Source organism: Canis aureus, chromosome 16, assembly GCF_053574225.1.
Source record: "Canis aureus isolate CA01 chromosome 16, VMU_Caureus_v.1.0, whole genome shotgun sequence".
NCBI classification, from domain to species: Eukaryota; Metazoa; Chordata; class Mammalia; order Carnivora; family Canidae; genus Canis; species Canis aureus.
The window spans coordinates 24,384,432-24,410,377 of record NC_135626.1 but is presented as its reverse complement, the minus strand read 5'-3'; the positions used below and the strand labels follow the sequence as shown (position 1 = coordinate 24,410,377).

The 25,946-nt window shown below is 55.0% G+C and overlaps 1 protein-coding gene and 1 long non-coding RNA gene across 9 annotated transcripts in view; one reads left to right on the top strand and one right to left on the bottom strand.

Moving 5' to 3' along the window:
• LOC144286176 (uncharacterized) overlaps positions 1-19,002 on the bottom strand; it is a 22,158-nt gene extending 3,156 nt beyond the window's left edge. The window contains exons 1-4 of one of the 8 annotated variants that reach the window (XR_013354250.1): positions 18,602-19,002; positions 11,489-11,545; positions 9,844-11,271; positions 1,325-1,390 (exon numbers count right to left, since the gene is read on the bottom strand). This is a non-coding gene — a long non-coding RNA (uncharacterized LOC144286176). Of the gene's footprint in view, positions 1-1,324; positions 1,391-5,490; positions 5,731-8,633; positions 11,272-11,488; positions 11,546-18,601 lie in introns of those variants that run through there. The other 7 variants (XR_013354252.1, XR_013354247.1, XR_013354251.1 and 4 more) reach the window with 7 other exon arrangements.
• On the top strand, positions 18,272-25,946 carry LHX1 (LIM homeobox 1). Its single transcript, XM_077852316.1, has 5 exons — positions 18,272-20,441; positions 22,383-22,609; positions 22,706-22,983; positions 24,365-24,530; positions 24,853-25,946. The coding sequence occupies exons 1-5, from the start codon at positions 20,272-20,274 to the stop codon at positions 25,230-25,232; spliced, it is 1,221 nt and encodes a 406-aa protein (XP_077708442.1). The 5' UTR covers positions 18,272-20,271; the 3' UTR covers positions 25,233-25,946.

Genomic DNA, 25,946 nt, shown 5'->3' with positions numbered 1-25,946 from the left:
ATTAAACTTTCTCCCTTGTCCCATCTTGGTGGGGTGGGAGCAGAATTTGGAGTTAAGTCACAAGGAAGGTAGGAGAGAGGGAAGCAAAACTCAAATCAAAGTCTGGTTAAGTTATCTCTACATCTGGATCTCTACACCCAGGCTGGCCAGGAAGTCCCTCCTACTTGTGTAGCACCTCACAGCTTACAGCCAGGCTCCCACTAATCACCCCAGGGCAGGGAAGAAATGGGTTCAGAGAGGGGAAGTGCTTCCTGGATTGTATGCAGCTGCTGAGGCTGGAGCCCAGATCTTTGGCAGTGGTACAGTGAGGTGAGTTCTTCACTTTCAAGGACAAGAACGTTGCCTCCAACCTGGACTTCTGGGAGCCCCGGACACTGGGATGAAGCAAAGGGACACAGGCAAAGTGTCTGCTTTTTATCCCACTAATACATCTTGAGAAGTGATATCTCTCTAGAGCCAAAGTTCCTGCGATGAGACACTACATGGCCACTTTGTGTGTGGGGGGGGGGGTTGTCGGGGGGAGAAAACCCTCTGCTCCAGGAATGTAACAACAGAAAATAATTAAGGTCTAATAAGGTCAGTGTTCCACCTTAACACCTTTTCAGTTCCAGTTAAAACCTCTACTAATTTGCCAAGAAAAACCAGCCTCACTGGGGTCTTATTATTTGAATCACGTCCTGTCTCTTAATTTAAACGAGAGACTCACATAAGGATTTTTTTTATTTTAAATTACAATGCCGACTTCTTCCAGTTGATTACGGTATATGACTCTCTGTTGGAAGGCCATTATTTTTTGCTATGATTTACAAAGCATTTAAAGTGAAATCAATGTAATAAATATTGAAGTATTGTAATAGATAATTCCATATATTTAACCAGAGACACAGCACAGCCCTGGTCTGGGCAGCTGAGAGAGGAGCAGAGGGAAAAAATGGGATGGGAGAGTGCCATGGTATTAACATGAAGGGTGACGTCTCTGCCTTTCTCCTGGATTCATTTGGCAGGATTCACTGAGCACCCCCTAAGTTCCTGTACCCTGGACGTGGGACTCTGAGGTGTTATGAGGTGAGAACCATGTCCTCTGGGTGCCACAGACTCTGGATAAATCCCCCTGCAATGGAGAGGACCAGAAGTAGAGGCCACCAGAACCTATATGAGGAATTCTGTGGTGGGAAGGGGGTTCTTCTCCCTCTCCTTGCCCATCCTGGTCCCTGTCTGGGTTGAGCTATCTCTAGATCTCTGGCTGCAGAGAACAAAACAACCCAGCGTTCACAGCCCTGAAAACTCATGATGGGGGAGAGTTGGGAAAGGGGAGACAGCGCACCTGTGTGACCTCGTGCTCACCTCCTGGTACAGACCCTACAACAAGGAGATGTCCATGCTCCAGGCTCTGCAGATGGAGGAAGTCAGGTTAGTAGGTTCCTGCTCCCATCTCTCCAGGGACCCATGCTGGAGCACAGCACCCACAATCAGGCCAAGACAACTTCTCCAATTGGGGCCCATTTTACCCAGAGACAGGAGCCTTGGTGTCTCTTAAAGGCAAGCTTTAAGCTGTCCTCCTACCTGCCCTCCCCAGTGGCTAAAAGTACCCAGAAGCAGGTTCCTTTCCTGCTGCTCCATGCCCCATGGAGAACCCCCTGTTTGTTTCCATCTTTGGAGGTTACATATGGGTCACACATCTGCTCCTAATAGGGCTCTGCTCCTGGGCTCCTGGCCTGACCCAGAAACTCACACTCACCCGTGAGGCAAGCACACATGGGGCACTAGCCTATGAGTTGGTTCCCATCATACACACCTCGAGTGCAGGCAATACACTCTGTCCGCAGAGCCGTTCGAGTGCCATGGAGGTCTTAATAGAGATTTTGTGGTCTGTATGCTGCAGGCTAGCGATGGAGCACGGGTAGTGCTCGCACACATACCCACTCACACATTTAGCAGATCTCGGAGGAGGAAGATGTATTGTCCCTTGCCTTCCCACCCCAAGCCTGAACCCAAGCCCCAAGTCCCTAGCTCTGAACATTTTCCATCATAAATCCCAGGAGGGGACATGCAGAGGGAAAGGGAGCAGAGAGAAGAGATTTACAGCAAACTTGCTTCCTGACACCTCTTTGGCCCATCCCATAAAATAACAATATCACCAGATAAATCACACAGAGTCTCAGGGGACCTTACCCTTGTCCTTATGGGGTCTTTGGTGGGAGTCAGTGGGTCACGGTCAGAGGATTCCACCCAGCTGGGTTCTCCCTGACAATATCAGTCCTACATGGCAGGATGGGGGTTGACTTAGATCTAATCCCTGGAGTATGGGGTGGAGGTAGAAAATAGGATGAAGCTGGACAGCACTGGCTATCATCATCCAAGAGAGAGCATGCATAAGCAAATCTCAGCTCATATTCCTAGCTGTGTGACTTTGGGTAAATTACTTAACATCTCTGTGTCTTGGCTTATGTCTCTGTAAACACAGGTCATAGAATAGCCCCCAGGCAGGATATATGTGAAGATTTATTGAGAATAGGTGTACCTGGGTGGCTCAGTGGTTGAGCGTCTGCCTTTGGCTCAGGTCATGATCCCAGGATCCTGGGATTGAGTCCTACATCGGGCTCCCCGTGGGGAGCCTGCTTCTCCTTCTGCCTATGTCTCTGCCTCTCTCTGTGTGTCTCTAATGAATAAATAAAATATTTTTTATAAAAAAAATTTATTGAGAATAATATATGTCAAAGTTCCCAGCATATCCTCAGAATGTGGTTAACTATTGTAATCACAAATGTTTTCCCTCCCCTAGGATAGAAAACACTGTGGCAGTGTTCCCAGTGGAGGGGACGGGATGTTGGCCCTCTACAGAGAGACATCAGGCAGCCCTGCTCCTCGTTGGCTCTTGATTCCCTGTTCACCCGTGATCCTAGGAAGGCAGGCCTCCCTGTGAACTCGCTACGTGTCCGTGAGCAAGGCTCTTCCCCTCCCTAGACCTCCGTTCCCCATCTGTAAAGCAAAGGGGTGGAAAATCTGGGTCTTTAAGGCCCTGTCCATCATCACATCATAAAACCCAACAATTAGGACCAATTTCCAACGGGGCACCGTAACCAAAGAGGAGCAGGCAAAAGCTGTAGCCTCGAGGCCAGCTGAGGCGTTGCGGGCACCCGGGCCAGGAAGAAGCAGTCACCGTCCTGGGAAGGAACTGATGGGCTCCACCTGGCTGGTCTTCACAGCCCCGACCACTGCGAGCTAGAGACCCCCTGATTACAGTCCAGGGTACCTGTCCAATCCTGGATCCCAAGGCCTCCCAGGGCTTCCCCTCAGCCAGAGGGAGGGCAGCCTTCCCAGAGGTGGGGGGGGGGGGGGAGCCCTCCAGCCTCATCCCATACACTTGGAGAGACCTGGGCCTCCCTGCAGCAGATGCAGCGCCCCCTCCACCTTGCCTCCCCCAACCCCTAGCCCTGAAGCATCTCCTAGGAGTCCTTCCCAATCCTCTGGCCCAGCCCTCCCTCCTCCTTTCCTTCTTCTCCTTTCTCCTTCCCCACAGACTTCCCTTTTCCTCTCCAGTGCTGCTTCTTGGTTTTCTTTTTCCTTCTTTTTCCCCTCTTTCCACACACACATTTCTTCTGCTCTCTTCCTCCTCCTGGTTCTCCTCCTGCCTACTCCTTCCCTCCTTCCTTTTCTTCCCTTCTAGGTCTCATTCCTGGAACCGAGGTGCTGCTATCTTGAGCGGGGGCTGGGGGAGCTGGGAGGAGGCATGCTCTGGCCTGACCGCTCCCCCCCACCCACCCCCAAGGTCTCTCCAGCCACAGGAGGATCAGGAGTTCACCCGCAGGGCAGCTGTCAGCAGCTCCAGAGAAGGATGAGTGAAAGTGTAGGGGGTGGGGAGGCGAAGGTGCTGGGGAGGGAGCCGTCTTCAAATAAAAATGAAAGGAATACACTGGATGAAATAATGGGGCTGTTTAATAAGAAGCCCTGCCCAAGGCACCTCTGCCCCAGGACCTAGCCCTGAAGTTTGCCTCAGCACGGAGGCCCATCAGTGTCCCTGATCCTTCGGAGAGGCCAGAGAGCAGGAGACGCCCCCACCTCCACCACCACACACATGTCCTGCCCCCTCCCAGCCTTCCCCATCTTCCACTGAGGGTCAGCTGGGAGGGGGACAACCTGGCAACCTGTTCCCAGAGTGCTGCCTGGGCTGATTAGCGCCCCAAAGCTGGCAGGCCTATTAGGAGGCTTTTGTGAGGGAGGGGGCTGAGGTGGGGGAGAAGGGGATTTTCCATTGTCCAAGCAACTGGATTACACAGTCAGGGGGTCAGGGAAGAACTTGGCACTTAAGCTGCTTCATCCCAGCCCAGCTTCTGCCCTGGCTCTCAGCCTCTCATTCTCAGCAGAGATTTTAGCCAGCCTAGCCTTGCCTGCTTTTGAGGTGCCTTTTTTGTGGTCTGAGTCAGCCTTGATGGCAAAACCAAGTCTCATTTCCTCCTACCATCCCCACTCCAGAGCTGGGACACCGCAGAGGAGTTCAAAAAGGACCAGCTTGCCACCACCTCCACCAACCCTCACCTTCCACAAAGACCTCAGGTCTGGAGATGGATTGGGAGGATGTGGCCCAGAGAGGTGAAGCAACTTGCTCTGACTCACACAGCAAATAAAGGGTAACCAAGACGGTTTCCTGATGATGGCAAGATTTATGGGAGCAAGTTCTCTGCAAAGTGAGCCAGGTCTATGCCGGGGACTGGAAGGAGCCCTAGATTCTGATGTTCTTACTAGAAGGAGGTTTGCTCCTGAGCTTTCCTGAGCCCCACCATGAGCTTTAGAGGGAAGGAAGCCCTGCTCCCTTTGGTCACTCAAGACCAGACCAAAGCGTGTGGTGGAGCGGAGAGGAGGTGGGAAGGAGATTACGTTTAAAGAGTCCAAAGTCTTAAGGTCTAGTCCCAGCCTTGCCACTAACTTGCTGTGTGACCCTGGGCAAACCACCTCCTCTCTCTGAGCTTCAGTTTATCTTATCTACAAAATGGAGATGATATCTCTTTCAGAATTGTTTTGAAGGTACTGGAAGAGCATTGGGCTTAGCACCTGGTATCTACTAGCTGCTCCAAATAATGGTGGAAACAGAATTTTATTTCCTTTACCCAGAGCTGTGCCCACTCCCAGAACAAGAGGTTCCACTACACATTCAAGCAACTGGTTCTTCCCACTGGGAGGGCAAATCCATCATGTTCAACAACTATTGCCCCACCCCGTGTAAGGTTATTGGGGGGTCATGCCCCCACACTGTGTGTCCACTTTCTAGAAAGAGGCCCAAAGCTCCCCACCCTAGCTCCATGTGGCACCTAGAGGCCTCTTGCTGACAGAGGGTCATCTCTGACCTTCCTAATGGCCTATGTTCCTTCCAGCCAGAAAATTCTATGATCCTGTGACCCCTAAAGGCCCTGTCCTGCTAATGGTTTTATGATCTTCCCTAGGCATCCTTTCTGTGCCCTCCCTAACCCCCATTCCCCTTTCAGTAGGTCCTAGTCAAAATAAACAACATTTATGACCAGAGCAGGATTCAAGGTCTGCATTGCAAACAAATGTGGAGAGCCCTTTGAAGGTGCCTGGGGAATCCATCACATCCTGGGGTGTGATGCTCCACAGGCCCAAGGGGAGGTAGGCCCTGGGAAGGGGCGCAAGCGTGGGAAGCTGGGCTCTGGAGATTTAGAGTCCGAGGATCTTGTGCGGTGTCTCAGGCTCCCTCCTTAGGAACAGGCTTGCCCTCTGTGCAGGGGAAGAGAGAAGAAAAGAGGAAGGGTTGCAAGGCCCCGAGGTATCAGCTGCAATCAGCCACTTTTGGTGCCTGATGTGCCTCCTCCCTAGGGGTGGAGACCTCACTTGCCATGTCATCAAGGGGGATAGGGACAAAATGAAAGAGAGAGGGGAGAAATAGGCAAATGGAGAAATAGCATGCAGGGTTGGGAGACAGAGAACTGAAACCACAGAGGCCTCAGGCCCCGACACGACCTCCCAGTGCCCACCTGGATGGTGGGGCCGTAGCCACAGTGGAACAACTTCCCTAAAGAAAACTAGTCTGAACGCCTTCGGGAGAAAATTCACCCAGCCTGACCTGTCTTGTCAGCCGGCCAATGGAGCTGGGGAGAGAGAGAGAACTGGACAGTGCTGAGTTTCCCCAGGAGTGGTAGGCGGTAAACATCAGCTTGGTGAGTGATAGCATGGAGGCCAAAGTGGAGGCCTTCCATCTAGAATTAACCCTTTCTCTACTATCCCCCCCATCAAAGGCAGAACCCCTGCCCCTACTCTCATCAGCATCCCCAACAGATAAAGGGCCCACAGCCCCCTACCCCCACCCCCAGCTCTGCCTTCCACCTGCCACATGGAAGAGGAGCCTCAGCTGGGCTCAGCCTCCTCTGGCAGGTGGCAGGTGCGGGGCTACAAGCAGATTTGTTTTCAAGGGGGACTGGCTCTGTCTGGGGAATGGTTGCTGGAGAATATTAAGGTAGGATTCCCCAAGGCCCAAGTCTGAGAGCAGCTTTCTAGGACACGCAGCTCAAGGCTTTCTGCAGCCACCTCACCAGCCTCCAGAACTGGGGCATGGGCCGAGGGGCTGCTGTTCCCTGACTCAGAGCTGGGGGAGGGAGAAAACATTCCCTCCCGGGGCTTGTGCCTTATCATGTACCCTACTAAAAATACTCTGCTACCCGACAGGTTGGATGGGGAGCTAGACATAAAATATGGGCAGGTAGCAAGGTATCTATCACAGTTATCGGGCACCTGCTTATAGCATTTGCATATATGGCATATAATTAATGTTTGATGAGTGAGAGTCTGAGAAATGGGGAATTGGAACAAAGAAGGAAACAAAGAGACAAGTGGAAATGCAGGGAAGAGTTTTTCCAGGATAAATATAGTTTGTTCAAAAATTATCCTCTTCTGGGGCACATGGATGGCTCAGAGGTTGAGTGCCTTTGGCTCGGGTTGTGATCCCGGGGTCCTGGGATTGAGTCCCACAATGGGCTCTTCCCAGGGAGCCTGCTTCTCCCTCTGCCTGTGTCTCTGCCTCTCTCTCTGTGTCTCCCATGAATAAATAAATAAAACCTTTAAAAAAAGGGACGCCTGGGTGGCTCAGCGTTGAGCACTGCATTTGACTGAGAGCGTGATCCTGGGATCTGAGATTGGTCCATGTGGGCCTCCCTGCGGGGAGCCTGCTTCTCCCTCTGCCTCTCTGCCACTCTCTGTTTCTCTCATGAATAAATAAATAAATCTTTAAAAAAAAAAAGAAGCTTAAAAAAATTATACTCTTCCTAAACTGAAAGAATGATTTTAATGGCTTCATAATAACTTCTGAAGCAAGTGAATTAGAACTTTCAGCAGAGTGCCCTGGTGCCCAGCATGGTGCTTTATATATAAAAAGTCCTTCAAAGCACAGTTTTAGGGCTGGAAGGGCCTTGGAGAGTATCTAGGCCAGTGGGTCTCAACATTGGTTGAATATAGAATCACCTCAAGTGTTTTTAAAAAAATAAGATGCTGGGCACCCACCTCCAGAGAGTCTGATCTAATTGGTCTGGGATGGAGCCCAGGTGTCTGTATTTTTTGAAAAGCTCCCCCAGATGATTCTACTGTGTAACCAGGGCCGAGAACCACTGGTCTGGGCCAATACTTCACTTTACAGAGGCAGAAAGTGAGACCCAGAGAGGAGGTTACCTAGGCTCACAAAGATAAGTGACAGCAGAAACAGGACCACAGGAGCCTCTCAGGTATTCTGATCTTAAATGAGCAAATAAAGGATTGATCTTCTTTTGGAAGCATCCCTATCTGTGGAGACCAGCTTCCCAACAGTCCCATCCCCCACAGTTTCATATTATTTTCATCAGAGGCCAGGCAGGCTGGCATCTTGACCCTGTTCCTTCTGGCCTCCCATTCTGAAGGCCTCAGGGCTCATACAGGGCAAACACCCAATTCAAATACTGTCCACCAGGTCTGGAGCCTCTGAGAATAACAGGGCAGCTGTTATACCATGGCCATATGGAGTGTTGCCGGTGTACACAACAGAGCAGGGGTGTGGGAGTATGTATGTACAAATGTGCACGTGGACATAGATGCACACTTATTCAGGATGCTCCTGCATGTGGACACTCATGGGAGGACCCTTACGTGTGTGTGTGTGTGTGTGTGTGTGTGTGTATATATATATATATATATCCACGTGTGGGATGGTCTGCGTGTTCACATCACCATCCGTTTATGCAGCAGTGTGTGAGAACATGTGTGTGAACATACCAAAGACTAAAATGCTGGTATATGTGTGTATGTGATTGTGTACAAGTGCCTAAAGCTGGATCTACACTTACAGAATCGACCTTTACATTTACCAGTGAAGGCCCACTGTGACAGTATGTATGTGGCTAGCTGCCCATGTGGACTTGTGCAACTGGCAATCCGTGTGAGCAGGGTGCAAGTTTATGTGGAGAGAGAAGAGGTTTTTGCTGCTTCTATCACATTTCTTCTAAGTAATCATTGGGAAATATATGTGTTGGAAAACTCTATCTTTCATGCTTAAATATATCTCGGCATATATAAATGAAACATGATATTGTGCCAGCTGAGATGCTACACATTAACATTGTTTATCATTGATAGAATTAAATAACCCATGCAAGCCCCAGTAGCATTTCTTACAATTTTATTTAACACTGTTACGGCCAAGTGACATTTGGCAAATGCCGACCTATACACTGTAGATTGCTGCAACCAATGCATAATTTGCAGGCTATCGTATACAACACACAGAGCAGCGTCCCCTAACATTCCGACTGTCCCCATCTTTCTTTGAGCTCAACTTATTCCTCTTCTTTCCCCAAACCTGATTAAGACCCATCCCTTCACACTTCCCTAGGAGGTCTCTGCATTTGCAGTAAAGATAGATAAAGTGGAGGGTGAGGATTTGGGGTAGAAGAAGAGATAACACTCTCAGACCAGGTCTCTGGAATGTTTCTGCCCCTCCCCTGTCTGTCAGAGGCAAGCCCAAGCCCCAGAATGTGTTAAAACAGGGAGCCCAAAGGAAGTGTTTTTATAGGTTCTACAAACTCTTGGGGTTGACTGACAAAGTTATTCACTCAGAATGAGTAAAAAGAGCATTGAACTTATCAAATTAGTAGTAAATCCTTCATTAGAAGAGTCACAGAAATGGTTCCCTGCTTCTTCTTGACGGGGAAGCTGTACGGTCCCATCAGCCCAAATGAAAACAAGCTTGCAAGTAGTTACGGGCCTGCCAAACTCACCTTTCAAAATGTGTGCCAACCCATGGCCCAGGCTGTTGGCTAACTAATGGATGGCCTGAGGGAAAAGAAAACTCGAGAGCTGGGAAGTCCCAACTGGAACATGAGCAAAGAAAATGGCAAAACCACAAATGAGAGTCATATGGGCCGAAAATGTACCTTACCAGTCACTAAGCAGTGAAAAGAGGTTGCATTTACTTCCTAAAGATTACAAAGAAATGGAATTTGTGGGTCTTTCTACAACTTGTGAAGGACTTCTTAATGTCCCAGGAACCAGGGCCAAGATACCACATGGAACCTCAAACCCCTGCTCTGCAGGATCTCTGTTTACTATCCCTGGGCTTCCTTTTGGCATGGCAGTAACCAAGATGGAGCCAAGAAACTCCTTACACCTGCCTTCCTCTGTTCTGGGTTTCTCTAACTTTTCCCCTAGTGAGATCCCCAAGGCCTATAAGGTAAAGACAGCCAAAAGTAGTTCGAACAGCAATTCACCCAGCTCCATTCCCCAAATCCTCTGCCACCCACAATGAAGCAGTCATCAGAACTATCTTTCCAGATAGCCCCCAGCCCCTCTCCACCAGCAGGGATACCAGCCAACCTGCTTGGGGGACGGCTGAAAGCCAGAACCAAAAATGTACTGGATCATCTTCACACCGCTGAAGTCAGGAAGCTGGCTCTCTGGAGCCTGGTGCCGTGGGCTGCCTCCTGAGTAAATACAGAAAAAGAAGTTTCCTAATGTTTGGATTTAGAAGTAGGAATGGTAAGAAGCACCCATCAATGCATGTGCCTCTCCCCAACACACGCACACGCACACTCACCCTGCCCATGCAGACAAATCATGAATCATCTCTGTGGCTGAACATTTTAGCGTTCAACAATATTCTTGGAGGCCCGAGGTTTTCAGGCAAATCCCAGATCTGTGCACAAGGACACTGCATAAATCCCTCCCCTTATGAAAGGGCAGTCTGAGCAGATGGGACCGGTCTTAAGTAAACGGCAGGGCCCTCCCTTCGTCCACCTCAGGAGGAGCGGCAGGGGACTTGGCCCCACCAGCCTGGAGAGCAGAGAATGGCAGACGCTGCTCATTCTGGGGCTGATGTTCAGCATCCCCAACTTCTCTCTTGGAGGGAGGCATCCATTTGACAATCCTCCCTCCCCTCCCCCAAGGGGAAATCAGATCTTGAAGTCTGAGTGGAGGAGGCTGCCGGAGACCAAGTGGTAGCTGGAGTTGAGAAAGCAAACCTGAGCCTTAAGAGAGATTAGCAGGGGCCAGGAGGAGGTAAGAGGCCAAAGGGCCCCTTGTACCCCCTTGCCCTCAGCACTGAGAGTGGGGAAAATAACCTCACAGCAACTCCACTTTCGGATTATCTGCTTCATTAATATTTATTAAACAAAAGATTTTTAAAAAAGGGAAGGGGAAAGGCCAGATAATTAAACGCTCAGTGGCGGTAGAGGATTCCTCCACTCTGTTCTCTGCCTCGCTCCCCCATCTGCAGCCTAGGCCAAATGTGTGCACTGTGCCATCTACCTCCTCATCCTTACCCACCTCCCCAGGTGTGTCAGGAAGACATGAGGCAGGTGGATGGAGAGAGAGACAGACCCGGGCACCCCAGGTGCTCACCAGGAAATGCATGGACTGTGAAATTACACCAGGGCTGGACAACTTACCACCACACTGGAACCCTTGGGATACTGAAATAATTAACTTGCTAATCAGCTACACCTTGCTCTTTCCTTTCTTCCTGGAAAAAACAATCGCAGATCGCCCTCGCATCAGGTTCCTATGTCAGTCACTTGGAGACAAATGGTGCTTTAGAAGAAATATACTCTCTCCCTCCATGTAGACTGCAATGGGTCATACAGAGTCAGGCCTCCTCCCCTTCCCCACCCCTACGCACCAGGCCTGGGGGGCACACAGAGACAGAATGTTTCTGGAGATGCAGGATTTTTTCTGTCCACGCCACAGAGCTTCTCCATCTCCGCTAAGCTCTCTCGCTTTCAGCCCTCTTTAGCCTGCTTGCTGGCGCTAAACAGCCAAGATCCATGTGGAGAAAAGAGGATTGATTAGAATCATAATAATAATCCCTGGCATTCGTCCGGCTTTAGCGTTTACAAAATGTTTTCACACATTATCTCATTCGGTTGAAGCTGGAAGGGACCTTAGCAATCACTTAGCCTAATACAGATGGAGAAACTGAGGCCCAAAAAGGTTAATGACTTCCCCAGAGGCCACAGCTAAGTACCATGTGGCTGGGTCCGCCGTGTTCATTGTCTAGAGATCCAGTGCCGCCTCTCATCCCCTGGAAAGAGGAAAAGAGCAAAATCACCTTTTTGTTCCACAGTGGTTATAGAGCAAGAACTCAAAAAACTGGAAGAGTAGGACCTGAGAATGAACAGAATTCTTGGAACTCTTGGAAGAAATGATGTGGAGGTGGGGGTTGGGAGTAGGGAGACTAGTCCAAGTCTTGAAAGGCACATGTCATTTAACCCACTTCCCTCTCTCTTTGTCCCCTCATCTCCTGCTTCTCTCTGGGTTCAAAAATAGGGATATTATACAGTTTGGGATCTGAGGCTTCATTCACCCTGTAGGTCCCAGGGGGAAGTGAGGGGAGGGGTGGGGCACATTTCTTGGAATCCAATCTAGCACCTCTACTCCCAGGATTCCCAGCATGACTGGCTCGCATGTGCATATGTGTGTCCACCCAAGACATTGGATTTAGCGGTGAAAAACAGGCATCTTGATCCTTTCACAGATCAGATGATTTGCAAATTAATAGCTCTTTCCCCCCAAGGCTCTGAGGAGGTGAAAAAAGATTTCTGGTGAAGAAAGGGAAGAAAAAGGTGAAAAAATACAAAACCGAGCAAAAGAAGCACAATGATAGTGGATTCTGTAGGAAAACACTTCCCTGCCAAGGTGCGCGTGTATTTGGATGTGGGTCTCTGTTTTTCCAACCGGGCCACCTTGCCTCTTGTTGCCCCAGCCTGTCGGAAGGGAAGCGGCTCCTTTGTGTGTTCATTTATTTCTAAGCCCAACTCTTTTCCCTCTAAAACTCCTTCTTCTCCCTGTTGAGCTGACCATGCTTCTGGATTTATGAAGAGAGATGTTTTAGCAGAAATCCCCCAGAGTGTCCCATCAGCCCTAAATCCCAGGCCCGCTCACCCCCCCAAGACCCCATGACACACAGCATGCCAACACGGCTTCCTCTTGCCTATGCATTAGCCATCCATTGTGGCAACCTGACATCTCTCACACATAAAACCGTAAGAGAGAAATAAAATATCTGTCTCTTGGCGAAAATAAAGCTTTGCCTCCCTCCTGATGTATAGGATATAAAATAAAGCCGCGGCTCCAATAGTGGCTTTTCCTTATGCCGGCAGAGTTGCCTTTGCACACACGGAGACAATGAAGACCGATGGTTTGGGACAAGGCCCAGCCTCCTGGGGCTGCCATCACCCTCTTTTATTAGCACATCTCCCCCCACCACCACCTTTTTTCTTTCTTCTTCACTTTCTTTCCTTTCTGGTTTGGATTTGCCTTTTATATGTCCTTCTCTTTCTCTCCCCCGGAACTTTATTCCTCTTGTTCACTTTCTTTCTATAGCATGACAGAGACAGGGAAAGAAGAGCCAAGTTTCTCACCTTCTCAGACGTGCCTGCCATGTCTTCCGCCTCCCCCTTCCCAGACCCCTAGCTCTCTCAGGACTGCCAGCCCCTATGACGAATTTTGCTGTTACTGCTTGGGGATTTGCTTTGGTCAAAGGTACAAATGTTCCCAAGGGACAATTAAGAATGTGTTTAGTGGGGGGTGAGAGGGAAGTGGATTTTTTTTTTTTTCCTGGGGAGATGCCCTTCCCTGCTCCTTCTTCTCCCTAGGCTAAGCAGTTTATGGACCTCAGCAATTATTTATTTAGCCTCGGAGGAGGGCAACAGAGCAGAGCTGCCACCTCAGAGGGGTGAGAGTTGACATTCACCTCCCAAATGCAAGCCTCAAAGCTGTATCAGCAAACCAGTTGTGGGCCTTGGGCCTTGGGCCGCTTCTGGCTACCAATGTGTTGATCCACATCCAACACCCTCTCCTCTGCCTCCTTCCCCAGTCCTGAGAACAGAGGGTGCTGTGGGAGAAAGATAGATGGGCTCCTCCCCATGCTCGCACACAGATAGAAGGGTCCCCCTCACAGTCACTGAGACATGGTCACCTTGGCTGCCTTTCCACACACTTGACACTCTCTCCTACCTTGCATAGTATCTATCTTTTTTTTCTCCTGTCCCTGGAGGCTTCACTTCTGCAAGGTGCACTGCTCTCCTCTGTGCTTCTGTATCCCTCCACCTGTGTCTGAGTGGGTGTTTCTAGAAGCATCTCCCCATGCTTGCCCTGGCCACGTCCCTTCGGCTGCTCTCCCTCCATCTATCCATGGCTGCTTCCCAACCCATTCAGAACTTCATGTGCTCCACTAGGGGCTGCAGGACACATCTCAGGCCCTGGGAAGATTAAGTTATGAGTGAAAGAAGGCGGCGCAGGGGCTGGGCTCCTGGGGGAGCAACTTTGGTGTTGCCTGAAAGTAGGTAATGTCCAGCAGAGGGGCAGTGGGGTGGCTTTCAGCCTCCGAGGTTGATGAAAGGCTTCAGTGTATGTGTGGACAGCTCCTGGTTATCCCTAATATGAGGAGATCTTTATTAATGCAAACATGGAGAGGCTGGTGGGGCGGCAACATCTATTGACTTCTGCCACCAAAAGAGGAAGGGGGGCCTAGAGCTGCCAAGTCCAGAAAGGACAGTTCCAGTCCCAAACCTGGTTAGCTTTGGGGGTCTCTCTCTCTTTCTCCCCATCTTTGATATCTCTCCAGATATCAGCAGTGACCACGACCATTAGGTAAGGAGAGAGAGTCAATTAGTGAGAGGATTAATTACTCTGAGGCACGAGCCCCGTTTGTCTTCCTTACCGGGTGTGAGTGTGTGTTCAGACAGAGGAACACGGGCACGCACCCAAATACACATTGTTGTCACGCCGTCTTAGACGTTTTATTTATTTGTTGGATTCCTGCCCGGAGCTGCTCGCACGCTTTTCCACGGGCGCTGAGTCGCCCACCAAACGCGCTGCCTCCTTTTCTCCCGCCTAGGAACCGACTGTCACACCCGTGCACCCTCGAGTCCCACCGGATGTCCCCCTAGCCCCTGCAGGGTGCTCGGCCGCGCGCCTTTTATGTTGCCGCATGTCTTTCTGGGTCCCTTTTTCTCTTCCTCCACTCCTCTGATGCATTTCCCCCAGCGCGTCTACCCTTCTTTTATTCCTGCCTACTTTCCCATTATTCTTTTCTTTCCCCTTGGTTTTCTGTCTTTATTCCCTTTCCCTGTCCCTCTCCCCTCACTTCCATCTCTCTCTCTCTCTCTCTCTCCTGCCTCCTCCACTTACCCTCTCCTTTCCGCGACTACCCGCCACTGGTCTCTGCTCCGCGGCGATGCCTCGCATCTGAGATCGCCACGCTTGACCTTCCCCCGCCCCTTCCGGGTTCAGGGTGCCCCCCCTTCCCTGTCCCCGTGGGAAGCCAGCCTTGTTTACCCAGCCCGAGCGCACACCGTGAAGCCCGGGCCGGATGCTGCCCTTTCCCCCCCGCCTCGCTGTCCCCCACCCCCTCCCTTCCCCGCTGGGGCCAAAGTACACAGCGGTGCAAGGTGACAAGCCCCCACCCCAAATTTCTCACCTTCCATAGGGCACGGGCCCAGGGATCCCGGGCCAACCCCCTAACGTGGGTTTCTTCCCCGGGAATAAGGAGATAAGACAAATCCGCTCCCCCTCCCTAATATGCGGTTCAGGGGAGATCGTGATATAAACTGTAAAGTGGTGCACAAAAGTAGGTCATTTCCAGGAGTGAGTGATGGAGTGAGATTAAGACAACCTGAACCAGGCGCAAAGGCGAGAGCGGAAGACGTAGGATCAGATCCTAGGGCCCGGGGCCAAAGTTTCGTGCGTAGCGTCTCCGCCGAGCCTGTGCGGAGTTTGTGCGGCCTCCTGGACCCCTGGAGAAGACCCGCCCGCTCCCTCCGCCCTCTGCCTGCACGGGCGAGGCTGGTTACGGCGGTGCGCGAAGCCGGGCGCTGTTAACCGCCTCGAGTCCGCTCCTCCCCGAGCGCCTTCCGTCACGGCCTCACCGCGCTGTTCTGGGGGGCGGCGGGCTGCCCCGGAGCGCGGTGGGCAAGGAGGGGAGCCGCCAGGGGCGGTCGCCCCTCTCGCATCTACAGCCGCTGATGGTGCCTGGCCGGCTCGGGTCTTTGGGCCACGCGAGCCACGCGGGAACGTCAGGGAGCAAAGCGATCTGGGGCTTGGAACCACAGAGATCACGGGAGGAAATCAGACACAGGAGAGGGCACCGTCGATCCCCCTCAAAACTGCAGGGTGTCTGGGGAGGGCTAACAGAAGCCCCTCCGTCCCCCAATTCCCCAGCAGGATCCTGCCTCTGGGGACCCTCAAGACGCTTCTCAGAAGGGAAACTTGTACTGTGAAAGCCGCTTCCTGGCCCCTCCGGGGCCTTTTCCAAAGGAGCCTGGGGATGAGGTGGAGGGGATTCCGCGGCCACCGAGTGAAGGGCCACAGGCGAAATTGACCCTCAGGGCACCCAGCCTAGAGCTCCCGCGCCCTGGGGGCGGTGTGCGGGACTGTGGGTCTGTGTGCCTTGGAGGTCCTTGCCTAGGAAAGCGCTGTGTGCTTCGGGATGCTGGCAGCGAGTGGTGGTGAGGGTGAGAAGGGAAGCTTGGTGCTCTTCGCGGAGCAGCCACTGGTTTAAATGCAGAGCTGAGCTGAGAGCCTTCGGAGGCGGCTAATTTGGAAAGCTGGTTCAGTTTTCTCTCCAAGACTGGGCGACCACATACATTTTAAAACAGAAGCTCAATGGAAATGAAAATAACACATTAATATAGTATGCTGTCGCCGGGGAGGCCTTAGGTCTGGACTTTAAACGTAGACTCAGGAGCCAAGAGGCGCGCCTAGAGCTGCGCTCCGTATTCCCTGGTAGACGCGGGGGTGAGTTCCCACAAACCTGTTAACTGAACCATCTGGACACGGGGATAAGCAGACCCTGATGCCCCAGAGCCTGCGTCCCTTCTCATCCTCAACTCCCCTACCGCGTTGGTCCGAGGTCCCAAGATCACAGCACCCCCAAACGGGTGGAGCAACCCCCTCCTGTCCACCCGAAAGGAGGCAGCAGGCCTTGGGTACAAGAAGGCCTGGCAGCAGGGTCCAGCTGTCACCCGTAGGTCCCCGCCGACTGCCCTCCACCCCCACGGCCCCTCTGCTTTGCATGAGAAGGAGCCCAGCTGGGACGGGGGCGGGGGTTGAGCCACTCGGGACTCTGATGGCTTTAGATTCCAGAAAGGGGCGGTTAGGTCGAGGGCGCTAGCAGCGAGAACCAGGACAGCTGGGGGCGGAGGGGGGGCGGAGCGTGGGGACCGCTGGACTGGACCAGCCCCTCCTCGCGGGTCTCACCGATCGCAGCGGGCTGGGGAGGCTCCTCGGGCTCCAGGTGGAGGAGATGGGGTCCTCTGAGCCAAGCAGCTCCTAGCGCCTCCGCGGGAGCTGGAGAACTGGGTACGGATCGGCTGGTTCCTGGGAGTGTTGGGTCGGCAGGAGGAGCCCAAACACCCAGTCCGATCTCCCGAAGCCGGCCTGCAGGGTTGGAGAACCGCCCTCCGCGTCTTACTCCAGACCTGAGCCGGGCCCTGAAAGAGGCCGGCGGAGGGGGCTGATGCAAGAGAGATAACCAGCCCCAACACCGCCCTTCCCGCAGCGGGGAGCCCCAGCCCAGGTGTTTTCGGAGAGGGTGAGAAGATGTTAGAGGGACCGCGCCTAGAGGTCAGGATGGGCTAAACGCCAAAGAGTGGAACGCTGGACCTCGGCTTTGGCTTCCAATGAAAAGGTGACACCGGAGGCGAGGTGGGGGCTGGCGGTGGCCTCGGGGTTGCAGGGTGGTGCGGGCTGAAGCTTGAAGGCAAGAAAGGGGCATTGGCAGAGCCCCAAAACTCCATTCCCGCAGAGCACAAACCAAATTTTCTGTAGCGGCTTCCCGATTCGTTCGAAGAGGGTATTCCATTTGCAGGGAGCTGGATCCTGGACCAGCTCAGGATCATTGCAATTGTGTTTCAGCGTGCATTTTCCCCCACTTAATCTCCGGCCCTTGTGTGAGATGTCATAGTCCCCCACCTGAGTGGGATCGAAAGGCCGATTCCAAAATACCGGCTAGACCTGGCCAGCTGCCCATCTTTATTTTCTTCCACACTAGGGCTGAAGGAGACTTCTTAGCACCCTCCCACCCCCCCCCCAAAAAAAAAACGAGGAGCAAAAACAGGACTCCCCAGCCCTGCCACCTCAGACCTCACGAGAAATCCCCGGTTAGCACAGGAATGGTGCTGTCCAGAACGGTATTTGGTATTTGACTGGCGTAAGCCGGGAAACCGGAGTGACTCTTCGAGGCTAGGGTTCTCAGGACCGGGACCTGAGCCCCACGTTTGGAATATCTGCCCCCCGCCCCCCGGGGCAGTGGTCCCGAGGTTATACTCCGAATTGGGGAGGTAAAGGCTCCCTGAGGAGTGAGCACAGTGGGTGTGGTCAGCAGTGGTCTCGGGAAGCTGTGGCTAGCCGGGAACCTGGAACAGGGGAGGAGAAGCCGGGCCCACCCAGCCCGTGCGCTGCACACCCGAATCCACTGCAGTCTGTCCGTGGAGCCCCAGACGTCTCGGCCTCCCACTGCCACTACCACCACCCGCCAGCCGCCACGGATGCCCTGCAGTTTCCCGCCTAGTCGTTTGTTTTTGTATGTAAAAGGTGTCTCCGGATCACAGTTTCCATACAACTTCTCGCCTGGGTTGCAACTCCTCACCCGAGGCGCTTCCCCACCCACTCCTTTCCCCCTCCCCGGCGCCGCGCCTCCGGTCTCCCCCGCCCCCATCAGGAAACCGCCGGAATCAACTTTCCAAGACCGCGCTGCGGGAAACAGACACGCAGGTCTCCGGGAGACCGAGACCCTATGGACTTTGGATGGACTGGGGGACAAGGCACGGAGGGATCGGAGAAGGAAGATTCTGTGGCTCTCCCCCACCCTTCCCCACTACCGCAAAAACGCGCGCTGTGCTCGGGACAAACTTTCAGGCCAAGAAAGCGCGAAGAAGGGGGCGGGGGAAGCCCCACACCCGCTGAATTGCAAAGGCAAACAGTTCGCCGGGACCGCCGGGGCTCCCGGACCCAGCTGCAACCCAACCTCCAACAAGGTTCCACCTTGGATTAATCCCACCTTCCAACAGTACTCTGCCCTCCGCCTGCACCTACTCCCGCGCGCTCTCAGTCCTTCCCATCCAAACCGAGGCCTTACCGGAGCAGGAGGGGCTCGGGCACCTCGCTGCCCGCCGCCTGCACCGCGCGGGGCCGGGGATGCGGCCGCCACTGATCCTCTAAACGCGGTCTCCCGGCACTCTCCCCGGCCCGGGGATGCAGAATGGTTTACAGAGGGACCGCGAGCCGCTGATTGGTCGCAGGCCGCGGTGACGTCGGCGGGCGCTGCATTAAGGCGAGGGGGCTTCCAGAGCTCAGCCAACAGCCAGGAGCAGTGACCGAGCCATCGGAGCTGGGGAGAGACGCGCCAGGGCGGCGGACTGGGCCAGGAGACCAGGGACAGAGGGACGCCTGTCCGGAGACAGCCAGCAACGAACTGCGGCCTGGGCGGCGACAGCAGCGGCCCTTGCTGAACTGTTCCGGCCGCGCCGAACTATAGCTGCTGCACCAGGACGGGTTTTTTTTTTAAAAGCTCTCCAAGCTACTCCCCCTCCCCCCGACTCCTCCCGCTGCAAAAGAAAAAAAAAAAAAAAAGGAAGGAAGGAAGGAAAGAAAAAGGCTAGAAAGGAAACCCAGATTTGCCATCACAACGAGAAAAAAAAGGGAAAAGGAAAAGAAAGTCAAGCGACTGTGTGGTTGGACGCAGGCAGCCGGAGCGCGGGCCGAGAGATGCGGGGCTGCGCGCCCAGGCGGCCGCGAGTTGTGACTGGAGCCACGATGCACGGCCAGGCGCGGTGAGGAGCCAGACCGTATCACCTCCCCGGAGGAGTCCAGAAGCAGGGAGGGCCGTCCCGAAAACACGGAGGCCGTCAGGCGGGCCGCGGGCCGAGGTGACGGGACTGGGCCGGTGGGGAGCGAGCAAGCGCACCTGGCTGCGTCCGCCTGGAGTTGTCCCTCTGCGCTCACGACTGACACAAACACTTCTCCAAACCCCGGGAATCTAAGCAGCAACAACAATCAACAACGAGATCTTCCTCTGGCCTTCCCCTCCCTCCCTCCCTCCTCCCTTGGCCTGCCCCCACCCCCTCCCCCAGGCCCACCGCGGGAGGCCGGCGCGTCCCGACCCGCCGCGCGATGCCGGCCGCTTAGGATCCAAAGCTTCAACACTCGTTTTATTCTTTTCTTCTAAAAAAACAAACAAAAACAAAAACAAAACAAAACAAAACAAAAAAAGAGGAGGGGAAATTCTGGTCGGTGGCAGGCAGCCCGGCACACACACCCGCCCTCATACCCCGGCAAAAGCAGATGCACTTTGACTTCTGACAGCTCTACCTCAAGCCCAGGAGAACTCCACGGCGCTTTCCCTGCAACCCGAGCTCGCTGCGTCCTGCTCTTCTTTCTCTGGCTCCTTTTTATTTATTTCTGTCCCGTCGCTGCTCTCGGTGACCTTCACTCCTCCTAGGGCTCTGGGCCGAACAGTCGCTTTCTCCCCCGCCTGAGACTCTTGCTGGTCCCAGGAGCTGCAGCCGCGCTGCTGTGCCCCGGTGCCCTGGGACTCCCAGGCTGCACACTCCACCGAGGTGCCCACCGCTCCCCATCAGCCTCATTTCCAGCCCCTTTTGATTTCTTGGTGCAGGTTTTGGCTTGCACCCCCAGTGTGTCTCCTCTTTTTGGAGGGGTTGGGGAGCTCTTGCTGACGTCTTCGGGAATCATCCCCTAGGCTCTACTTGCTCTTCGCTCTCCCGGCCTCACCCGACCGAACCAAAGACCATGGTGCACTGTGCTGGCTGCAAAAGGCCCATCCTGGACCGCTTCCTCTTGAACGTGCTGGACAGGGCCTGGCATGTCAAGTGCGTCCAGTGCTGTGAATGTAAATGCAACCTGACCGAGAAGTGCTTCTCCCGGGAAGGCAAGCTCTACTGCAAGAACGACTTTTTCCGGTGAGTACTTCCCTGGCCCGCCTCTGCTGCTCCCTCCCCGCGGGCCCTTCCCGGCCAGCTTCGGATCAGAGGTCAGCGTGGCCGAAGCAACCGCCTTAGGAGCAGCCTTGGAGAGGGCAGCCAAGTCCCATGGGCACCCGCCTCTTCGCCAGCTGGCGCTGCGCGCCCGGGACGCGGCCCTGCTTGCGTCCTGGAAATTGTGGGTTCTGGCTTAGCTGCACGTACCTGGGAAGAAAGGGTCTGAGTCCGATTGCACCCAGAAGCCCCTCCAAGGTTTGAAGGAGGCAGCACAGCCCCGGGCGTTGTAACCCCAGCTCCAGTCTCCCCACCCCCCACCACCACCTTTCCAGCAACTGTATTAATTCCCCGAGCCTCCCAGGTTGCTCACCCTCCGGGCTGAGCTTAGAAGCCCAGGCCAGTTACATGCCACACTGCCTTTTTCGTCTCCAAAAGGTATTGGCGGGAACCGCTTAGGCTTTTGCCTGGAGTGTCTGAGTCCCTTGCCTTGACAGCGGCAGGAAAAACTCTGCCTTAACACCTCTGGTGCACATCCCAGGGTATTCTTGAAACCCTGACCAGCCTTCAAGCGCCGGCCTGGGCAAACTGCACCATGCCTGTGAAATGCCCCAAGGCTCCAGCCTCGGAGAAGACCTTTCCCTCCCGCTTCCCGGCTGCCAGGGTTGGCGAGAGGATCGGCCGCCCAACGCGAAGCTCGGCTTTGTGGTGCAGGCTCTGCTCGGAGCTCTCCCAGGCACTGCGCACTATCCCCTTGCCCCACCTCCTTGCCAAACGCGGGGGAAAACCCGGGTCCGGCTGTCGGAGCCGGGAGATCTCTCCAGATGATCCTCCTTCGTTTAGCATTTTAATTTATTCTCTAAAATTCACTATCTTGCCACGAAATCCACACAAACACACAAGTCAGCCCAGAAGAACAGGAGCAAATGAGAATTTTAATTCCTTTTTACTGGTTTGAAATCTCCCAGTTTACTCTTTTGACTTGGTCTCTGCTTTTCTCCGAGTTTGTGGTGACAGGTCAAACTGGGAGAGGAGGTGGGGGCACGAAACCGTACGGATTGCTTTGGTTAGAGGCCCAGAACGCGCTGTCCCCAAAGCTGCCCTAGGAAGCGTGTCTCTGATTGCGGGGAACCAGGGAGAAAAGCACTGTGCAGGCTGGTATATCCGGGAGCAAGCGCAGGCTGAGCCTCCAAACCTCGGCCGGCGGCACCTGGTGTCCCCAATACCAGCTAGAGCTGAACCGGAGAACCGGAGAGCGGTGCCAGCTGCCAATGGGCCCCAGAGGCCTGGCTCCCGCAAAGCGCAGCCGGGCACCTAGAGCCCCGCAGTGGCTCTAGATTGCGCCAACCTGCCGGGCTTTGGGCTTGAACGTGGCGGTGGCTCAGCTGCAGCCGTCTGCGCGCTCCGCGGCTGTTTCTTTACCGGCGGCAGGACTGGACCTAGCCAATCCTCAGCCTATGTGCAGGGTCGTTTTATGGTGAAGGGTGACGCTGGGAGAGAAAAGCGGCGCTCGGGTCGCGTTTACTTGGAGCTTTAATTAGAATTTGTTCTCTGAATCTAATGAGGAAATAAGTGCCTCCCTTCCCCTTCCCATCACCGCCTTGCCGCCTCCTTCGCCTCCTTCCGCAGGCGCTCTTTTCCTCTGGGACAACACGGGGCATAAGGCTGGGGGTGGGGTTGCAGCTTGGGCCCCTCAATCGCATTCTAACCCTGTGTATCCCCTCACTGACTTTTCACTGGTGCCCCTGCCCTCTCCTGCCTTCTTTACCGCATGATGGGCATTCTGCCTCTCTTTTTTGTCTCTCTTCTTATCCCCTTTCCTCTGCTTCTTCCTCCACTTTCTAATTTCTCTCTTTCTCTTTCGTCCTTTGCCTGGCCTCTGTTCTCCCCCTGCCCCTCACCAACCCGTCCTCTCCCACCTCACAGATGTTTCGGTACCAAATGCGCGGGCTGCGCACAGGGCATCTCCCCTAGCGACCTGGTGCGGAGAGCACGGAGCAAAGTGTTTCACCTAAACTGCTTCACCTGCATGATGTGTAACAAGCAGCTCTCTACTGGCGAGGAGCTCTATATCATCGATGAGAACAAGTTTGTCTGCAAAGAGGATTACCTAAGCAACAGCAGTGTCGCCAAAGAGAACAGCCTCCACTCGGGTGAGGCCCTAATTCCCAGCTCATTAGGGGCGGGTGGGTCCTGGGGGAAGAAGGCCCACTAAGGCCGCTGCTCACCTGTCCCCTCCCTCTCCCCAGCCACCACGGGCAGTGACCCCAGTTTGTCTCCGGACTCCCAAGACCCATCGCAGGATGATGCCAAGGACTCAGAGAGCGCCAATGTATCAGACAAGGAAGGGGGCAGCAACGAAAATGACGACCAGAACTTGGGTGCCAAGCGGCGGGGGCCACGTACCACCATCAAGGCAAAGCAGCTGGAAACTCTGAAGGCGGCCTTCGCTGCTACTCCCAAGCCCACACGCCATATCCGAGAGCAGCTTGCTCAGGAGACTGGCCTCAACATGCGTGTCATCCAGGTCAGGGCCTGGGCATGCCACTCCATTCCCCCAGAGACCGACATAGCTCCTCTAGGCAGGCAACCAGGCCGGCCAAGCAGGGGAAACCCAGCCTCAAGAAGGGGAGTGAGTCCTGGGAGGCTGGAGGGGGTGGACTGGAGAGGCCCAGACACACCCCTCCACTGGTGACCTGTGTTGTGCTGGCCCATGTGTAGGGCATCAGAAATCCCTAGGCAGCCTCCATTTCCCAATTTGAAGCTGGTGCTGGTAGTGGCAGAGCGGGAGGAATGGGGAGCTCAGCATGAGGCTGGAGGAGGAGACGGTGTTGGACACTGCTAGGAAGTTGGGACCCTTTCTTCTGCACCACCCACCTTGTTTGGAAGGAACCCAGAGGTCTCAGAGCATGCCAGAATTAATCAGTTCCACTGGTTTCTCCACAACATAGATCTCCCTCTGTGTCTCCAACCTCTACTTTGTGGGTCTCATGCCTCAGTTAGACAAGCCCCAGAGCAGAAACCTCTTCTCCAGAGAGAGATGGGGGCATCCCGGTCTGAAGGGGGAAAGGCCCAAGCTGGAGTCAGCTCAGCCTCTGGCAGTCTAGAGTGGGATAGGGAGGGGAGGTGGACATCTGGGCAGCTATGCTAGTGGGTTGTGAGGACTTGGAGCTGCATGTGATTTGGGCCTGAGTCTCAAGCCCAAGGTTAGGTGTCTGGTTCACCTGCGGAGGCTCTTCGAGGATGTGGTTGGATGTGCCTGGGAGACTAAGTAAGCGTGGGCACACTTATGCAAGTAGACCCTGCGCCCCGGGAGGCTGTACCATCCTGTGCATAGTGAATGGAAGGTTGCCTGTCTCTGTCTTGTCAGTGAGAGGCTACGGATAGATATATTTGGCACTGGGAGATTTGCGCGGATATGAAGAGGAGATTGTGGGTTTTGGCATCACTATCGTTGGTAGACTGAGTGTCAACAGGAGGCTGTTTAGTTCTCTGTCACGATCATGTGGGGGAGGGGGCTGCCAGGGACGGTGAATGGGAAGCTGCCCGTGTCTGACACTATTTGGGGAGGTTGCGTGTCTATGTGTGTACAGCCTCCAGAAGCTACAACTGTGACAGTGTGACTGTTGGAAACAACTTCAAGTGCCTCACGTCGGGCAGGGCGGCTTGCCCAGGTCCCCAGTCGGGAATCCCGTATATCATTGGCTCAGGGGCCGCCGCCGTGCGCGGTCCTAGTAAGAGTCATACCACCCCCCCCCCACAACCCCCCTGCACACACACAACACACACCCACACTCGGAGCCCGGTGTGGAGCTAGCGGTTGGAGGGGTTCTGGGCCGGCCAGCCGCGCACCCGAAGTGGGCAGGGGGTTGTCTGCGGGGCCTCACCCCGCCGCCTATGTGCTTCAGGTCTGGTTCCAGAACAGACGCTCCAAGGAACGCAGGATGAAGCAGCTAAGCGCGCTGGGCGCCCGGCGCCACGCCTTCTTCCGCAGCCCGCGCCGGATGCGGCCGCTGGTGGACCGCCTGGAGCCGGGCGAGCTCATCCCCAACGGGCCCTTCTCCTTCTACGGAGGTGAGTGTGCGGCCGAGCGGCAGGCGGGCCGGGCCGCGTCCGCTTCGTAGGAAGCGGGTGGCAGCGCGGGAGGCGCTTCTGGTTTGCTTGGGCGCTCTGGCCAGGGGGGACGCGGCGGAGGCCGGCGGCTCAGCGCGGGGCGTAGTGGAGACCGGGGCCGGCTCCCGGCCTGCGAACGCGGCGGGCGGGCGGGCGGGCGGGCGGGGAGCAGCTCCCGCGTTCGCGCCAGGCCCCTCCCGCGGCCAGCCCCGCACGGGAGCCCCCCGACTTGCCTTCGCGTCCCTCCTCCTCCGCTCACGTCCTCCTCCCCGCCGCCCCGCAGATTACCAGAGCGAGTACTACGGGCCGGGGGGCAACTACGACTTCTTCCCGCAAGGCCCCCCGTCCTCGCAGGCGCAGACGCCCGTGGACCTGCCCTTCGTGCCGTCGTCCGGCCCCTCCGGGACGCCCCTGGGCGGCCTGGAGCACCCGCTGCCCGGCCACCACCCGTCCAGCGAGGCGCAGCGGTTCACTGACATCCTGGCGCATCCCCCCGGGGACTCGCCCAGCCCCGAGCCCAGCCTGCCCGGGCCTCTGCACTCCATGTCGGCCGAGGTCTTCGGGCCCAGCCCGCCGTTCTCTTCGCTCTCGGTCAACGGCGGCGCGAGCTACGGGAACCACCTGTCTCACCCCCCCGAAATGAACGAGGCGGCCGTGTGGTAGCGGGATCTCGCAGGCGCCGCGGAGTTCGTGCTTGTACAGAAATGAACCTTTATTTAAGAAAAATAGAAAAAAGAAGAAAAAAAAAACATTAAAAAGCAAGTCACCCACCCCCCCACCCCCCAACCCCCCCACACACACTTCGTTCAGCGTCGGGGACCATTTTCCCTCTGGGGAGTCCGGATGGGAAAGGGGGACGAGAAATAGGATCCAAATCCGCCTGGAGGCAGAACTGGGATCCGTGCGCTGGCCGGCAAGGTGCGGAGCTGGGGCTCCCGAAAGGAGATGCAGACCTCGCCCCCCACCTTCCACCTGCACCGGGCTGCGCGGACAGACTCCTCGAGCGCGCGCCTGGCCGGAGGGCCGCACGGTAACAGCCACCGCGGCCCGGGGGCGCACGCCGGTGGGGACGCCAGGAGCCCCCGGGAGGGGGGCGGAGAGGCGCAGCGGGGTGCGGGAGGGGGAGCAGCCCCGGGCGCCCCGGGCCAGCCAGGAGGGTGCTGGCCCTGGGAAATCTCTTACTAGAGTTGTCTCAGTGTTCAGGAACAGCGACAACAAACTCTTATAGCTTCAGAAACGCCGACCTGCTGTGCATCAGGTGGGACTATATATATATATATTTTTTGTCTATCTGGGTTTTTGGTTTTTGTTTTTGCCAAAATTGCAAAATTCTCAATGTAAAGCCCTCAGTATCAACTCTTCTACCTTCACAAAGCT